Genomic DNA, 5987 nt, shown 5'->3' on the forward strand with positions numbered 1-5987 from the left:
CTTTTTTACAATTTTTTCATAATAATATAATATATAAATTATTAATGAAAATTCAATATATATACTTATCTGAATTTGTTGTGATTATATATTAATTCAGACATTAATATTATAAAAATTTGAAGTTAATAGAAGGGTTCACTATTTTTATTCAGGTAATGTATATAATAATATAGAATCAATAAACAAAAATTGATAGATAAAATGAATACTATGAGTTAAACTTAAAACTTTACATAAATATTTCCTGTATTATATATACAAGCTATAGTAAAAATAATACAGTAATTTATTTTATAATACAGGTTTTTATAACTATGAATCAAATATAAAATCAATAAAGTTATATCATATAATCTAATAAATTAATGATTATAAATTATGAAATTATGCCACAAAATTTTAAAAAATTAATGCTATTAAAATTTACAATATTATAAAATTAAATTTATACTATAAATATAAAATTAATATAAAATTTAATAAATAATTCAATGACAATAATATTTCGATTTTTGTGAAAAAATAATATATACCATTTTGTTAACATGTTTAAAAATGTTGATCTTTAAATAAACACATGTATGTGCCTTATGTTAAATGATCGGCGAATGATCGGCAAAAAGAGATGTCCGCTGATCCTATGTTCATTCTTACCACCATTATTTTCGCAGGGGACTGTATCACTTCAATTTAAATTAAACAACTATTGTTAGATTTACCTCATCGAGATGAATCTTATGAATTGTATTTCATTATTTTTCAATCACCAATTGCTATAGAAAACTCTTTTATTTTCTTTAATGAGATCTTTGATCTGGCCCATTCGGTCTTTATTAAGATCTGTTCAAGATGAAAACTTTCACCAAGGTGATGGGTTGTAGTGTCCCTGGAGAAAGAAATCTATCTTGCTCTCTTTATTCCAGCGCAAAAACGTGCTAGCCAAAAAATTCGAATGCTTTATGCAATGTTAACAAAGTCAGAACCTTTTTTATAACGTGAAATTCGAATGCACATTCAAAGATATTTTATACTTTTGTATTCTAGATTACTTGTCAAGAATAACACAACAATTGCTAAAGCCATATAAGTTTCTTTGAATTAAAGAACGGCTGATCGTTAATCGATCATTGTCCAACAATAGTCACGTTACTGCGATACGATTACTTTTATGGACTTTTATTGAGGTAGATACTTACTCAAATATATTTAGTATAACGCAAAAATTGTTACAAAAATAGTTTTCTCTTTTGGAAATATTGTACTATTTTTGAAATTATTTTTAATGTATCACAGTACTTGGTGTATACAAATTTACATTATGATTATTACAATTAAAAATTTTTTTTTTCCTCCAGACAGAACTAGAAAAATTGAGAAAAACCATATAAGTTTTGTCTCTTCTGTATTTGTTTAATATTATTAACGGTTTAAGTTACATGAAAAAGTGATCGTGCTCATTTCGACGGCCAAATTTTCGTTATCACGATACCTTATTTTATTGGACAATACTGAGGTTGAATTAACTTCTATTTTTAATACACTTAATTGCATACATGCTCGTAAAGAAACGTATTTGTGAACAACGAAACAAAACTTTATTTCATATTTATACATATCCATTGTATAATATTTATACTTCTTACTCTTTTTTCCTTGTATTTTCATAAAATTAATTATTTTAATTTAATTTGTTTTTTTTTAAAAAAGAACGGACCGGTTTGGACCTATTTAATTGCGTTTAACGAATCAAATTAGCTCATTCCATTACATACTGAGTTGTGTTTTAAATAACAATGATACAACTTAGACTACCAGACAATACGAAAATAACTTCGAAAATTTTGTCCCTTTTAAATAATATTTCTTATTCACTTCTTTTATGTTTAATATGTTTTCTTTTTTTTTGCGAAATTGCATCATTTGGAGTAAATGCTCAACAAGCTGATTCAGATGGAACTATTGCTATACCCATAATGCAATGGATAGACATGAGACCTAACTTGAGAGGTACATCGCCGCCTGGACTAAAAGATTTCGCTTTTGGATACTCTAAAGACAGTAACTTGGCAATAATTTTCGGCGGAACGTAAGTATTATTTTTTAGCAATAACTTAAAGGGAGTTATCGTAGCTCTTAATATAGAGTGATTTGTGGCTTAGTAAATGTCTTGACGTCATTTAATTTGAATTCTATTTATTTATAGAACGCCGACTGGGAGTAAATCTGGAGCAACCTATTTATTAGATTTAACTGACAATACATGGAAAACACTATCTGATTTTGGATTTCTTAATCCACAAACTCCGGAAGCAAGATCAAATATGATTTTTGGAGTTGATAAGGCTTCATCTTATCGAAATGCATTTATTATTGCTTGTGGTCAGGGACCCGGAGAAGTGCTTTATAATGATATTTGGGCATTTGATTTTAGTTATAAACAATGGACAAAAGTTGAAGCGGTTAGTGGTGAAATACCGCCTTTAATGTATGGTAGTATTGGTGGAATTGATACGACGTTAGCGACCCCATCTCAAACTGTATTAACAAATACATTATGGTCAAGTCATGGAACAAATGGAACTCATTTTTTTACTGATCTTTACGCTCTTGTTACAACTGGGAACCTTTCTCCTAATTTGAAAACTTTATCAGCTACTTGGTATAAAGTTCCAGTTGTAAGTGGTTCAGATATTCCTGCAGGGCGTTCTTTTGTTGCAGGTACAATACTACCAAACAAAAGATTGGCATTATATGGGGGATGCGACAAACTTGAAGGGAAATGCGCAACATCAGATACTTATACATTGAATTTTGGAAGTAATTATACCAATGGGCAAGTAGAAACCGCAACACCTTTATGGAGTAAAAAAAATTCTTGTTTAGGTGCGAGATCAGGAGCTGCCATGGTTATGAATAGTAATCCTGCTATAACATATCCAAATCAAGCAATAGTTTATGGTGGAAGTTCATCTGATGGAAAAGCTGTTGGGCCAGCTGGTGAAGTTGGTGTTTTTGATGCCGATTTGGGAAATTGGGTTCGTGTTCTTCCGCAAAAAGATCAGATTTCGGGATATCCACCTCAAAGAATAGGAGCTCAAATGGCTCCTATTCCATCGGCGATTGGTGTTCCTGGATTTGCGGCCACAGATATTTTATTGTTTGGGGGAGAAAGTATGGATGGAAATAATTTAAATGATATATGGATATTGAGATTAAATAATAATTCTACTTCGGGAGCTACAGCTAGTGCAGCCAAGTTACCTATTGAGTTCCTTGAATGTGTTCCAGAACCTAAAAATGGTACAGGCGGTACAGTAGTCAAACCTGGTGGCACTACGGGAACTAACACAGGAACAAATAGTGGTTCAAATAGCGATAGTAGTGATTCCAATGATTTCGGCAAATCAACGACACCGAAAAGCCACGTGACTTTTTCAACAATTAGTTTTGCATTTTTACCATTAGCGGCATCAGTTATAAGATTCGGATATGGATCAAATCAGAAATGGGCAATAGCGGGATTATATACAATATTCATAGTAACTTCATATGCAACAGCGTTTTATGGATTTGCTATTGCATTTCAAGACAAACAAAAACTATCCGAGCATTTTAATACATCTCATGGATTAATAGGATTAGTATTATTAGTATTATTGTATATACTTGTACCTTTAATGGCGATTATTTCTTTATTTGCAAGTAAAAAATATGAATCAGATTCATTCGCAAATGATGATTCAATTAATGATAAAGGAGGCGTCGGATCTAAATTAACAGATTTTTTTAATTGGCGAAATTCCGAATCAAATTCAAAAACGGCTAAATCATTTGAAGTTTCTAGACCAGGAAATCGATTGGTACCAGGAGGAGAAACTCCATCCCAATCGCCTCCGTTAAAATCTTCGGATAATTGGATGGAAAAAAGAAAGAGCGTTACGAATCATTCTTCTCAAGGGTCAAGAAATAATAGCTTACAATTCATCCCAAATTCAAGAAGAACATCACAAAGTACAGCTGTGTCTAGAAGCGGATTACAAACATCAACCACATCGTCTGATACATCAACTGCAATTATTATAAGACGAATTCATCACATATTTGCACAACTTGTTTTAATTTCAACGGTAATATATATTGGAATATCATTAATTAAAACAAGAGTTGTAGACTCTTTAACTTTTTACATATTTATTGGATTTATGATGATTATTTATTTAATTTGGATTATTGCTGCTCGGTACGGATATCCAAAAGGTAGAAATAGCTTACTTGTATTATTTATGCACAAGGTTGCTTGTGGTAAAGGTGAAATTAATGAAACGAAACAATATGACTTTGAAGAAAATTACAGAAATGGCAGAGATGGTCCAGCACCATCTTCTAATAGAATGAGAATTGAAGATGATGAAATGGATGAAGAAGCTGAACAAGCCCAATTAGAACAAGATATGCACAATAGAGAAGTTGTTGTTATGACTATACCTAAAAGAAGATTAACTGTTGTAAATGCGTAATTGGGGGGAGTTAAATTACAAAAGAGAGGGAAAGGTATTATAATATAAAAATATATTATTTTTATTTAAAAAAAGAACTTTATATAAATACACTTTTTTTTATTTAAGCAAAAAAGTTTTCTTCATCTTTTTTTTTGATAATATAATTATGAAAAATCTTTTCTGACATGATGGATTAGTGGTATAATAAATATATACTTATGATTCTTTGTTTAAAATTTTTTTTTTAAATTGTAGTTTTATGTATTTTTTATGAAAGTAACAAAATTTTGTATATCATTAAATATGTATTTAATTTTTTTTAGAAAATCATAATCATACTTTTGATTTTATAAAAAAAATTAATTTTGTAATTAATTATTACTTATTTTTAATTATAAAATATCAATTAAAACAAATTTCAAAATATTAAACAATTACAATTTGAAAATATATTTGAAAAAAATGAAAATTTCTTAAAATACACTAGTATGCGAAATATGAATTATGTGACTTTAATTTGTCACCCATGTCACATCCTTCTAGTTTTCCATTTTTACTATTTATTCTAGAAACGAATTTTTTCAGTAAAGAAAAACCTTATTTATCACATATTATATGTCATGCCTATAATTTCGGCCAAATTTTATAATTCCACTTGAATTTCCATTTTTGGAAATCAAAGCAACATTACATAACCTAAAAATCAACTTTTGATTTTCAGTAAAAATGAAAATTTGTTGCACAAATTTCCAAAAAAAGAAAATTTTTTATGCAGATTACTGAAAAAGTATAATAAACACGTGATCTGTATTTTGCACACTAATATATAAATAGCATGACAGAAATACTTATATCATCTTGCTGATTATTTGCCAATCATATACAGAGGATGATCAGAATTATCCAGCCACTTTTCAAATTGGAAAAATTTATATATATATAATATAGCAATAATAAAAATTTAAAGTTAACCAATTTCATTATGTCTTTGTTTACTAATTTTGATAAAATTTTAATAATAAATTCTATCTCCATTTGCAAAAATAACTTCCCAATTTAATGAGATATACTATTGATAGATTTTTATAATATTCTGGAGAAATACCTTTTAATGCAACTTTAACATAGTACTTTTTAAGTAGTTTTATCAGAAAATTTAATAAGGTATGCAAGCATAATGTTGAAAAAGTATTATGCCATAATATTGCATATTAATTACAAATATAATACTATGTAAATTATAAAATTTTTTGAGTTTGCAAAATTCATGAATTTTAAAATTTAAAATTGTATGTTAAGGTTATTTCGAGATCTAGTGATTGAAATTTTAAAATTTTGGGTTTATCAAATTCATCTCATTGTGAGGATTTGAATGGTAATAATTTAATATTTGTAAGATCGATATTCATCACATGATTATGCTCTAAAAGCCTAAATGTCACCTACGATATGTTCTGATTCTGTGATTGAAATTTTACAATTTAT

At 28.3% G+C, this 5987-nt stretch overlaps 1 protein-coding gene across 1 annotated transcript; it reads left to right on the forward strand.

Annotated features, from left to right (window-relative positions):
- Positions 1 to 1357: 1357 nt before the first annotated feature.
- Positions 1358 to 4520, forward strand: OCT59_012164 (uncharacterized protein; the record flags this gene model as incomplete). The annotated part of the gene is made up of 4 exons (XM_066134287.1): positions 1358 to 1516; positions 1711 to 2089; positions 2207 to 4260; positions 4348 to 4520. Exons 2-4 carry the CDS (start codon positions 1797 to 1799, stop codon positions 4518 to 4520), a joined length of 2520 nt encoding a protein of 839 aa, XP_065989566.1. The 5' UTR covers positions 1358 to 1516; positions 1711 to 1796.
- Between the last annotated feature and the right edge of the window lie 1467 nt (positions 4521 to 5987).

Source organism: Rhizophagus irregularis, chromosome 2, assembly GCF_026210795.1.
Source record: "Rhizophagus irregularis chromosome 2, complete sequence".
In the NCBI taxonomy this organism is placed as follows: domain Eukaryota; kingdom Fungi; phylum Glomeromycota; class Glomeromycetes; order Glomerales; family Glomeraceae; genus Rhizophagus; species Rhizophagus irregularis.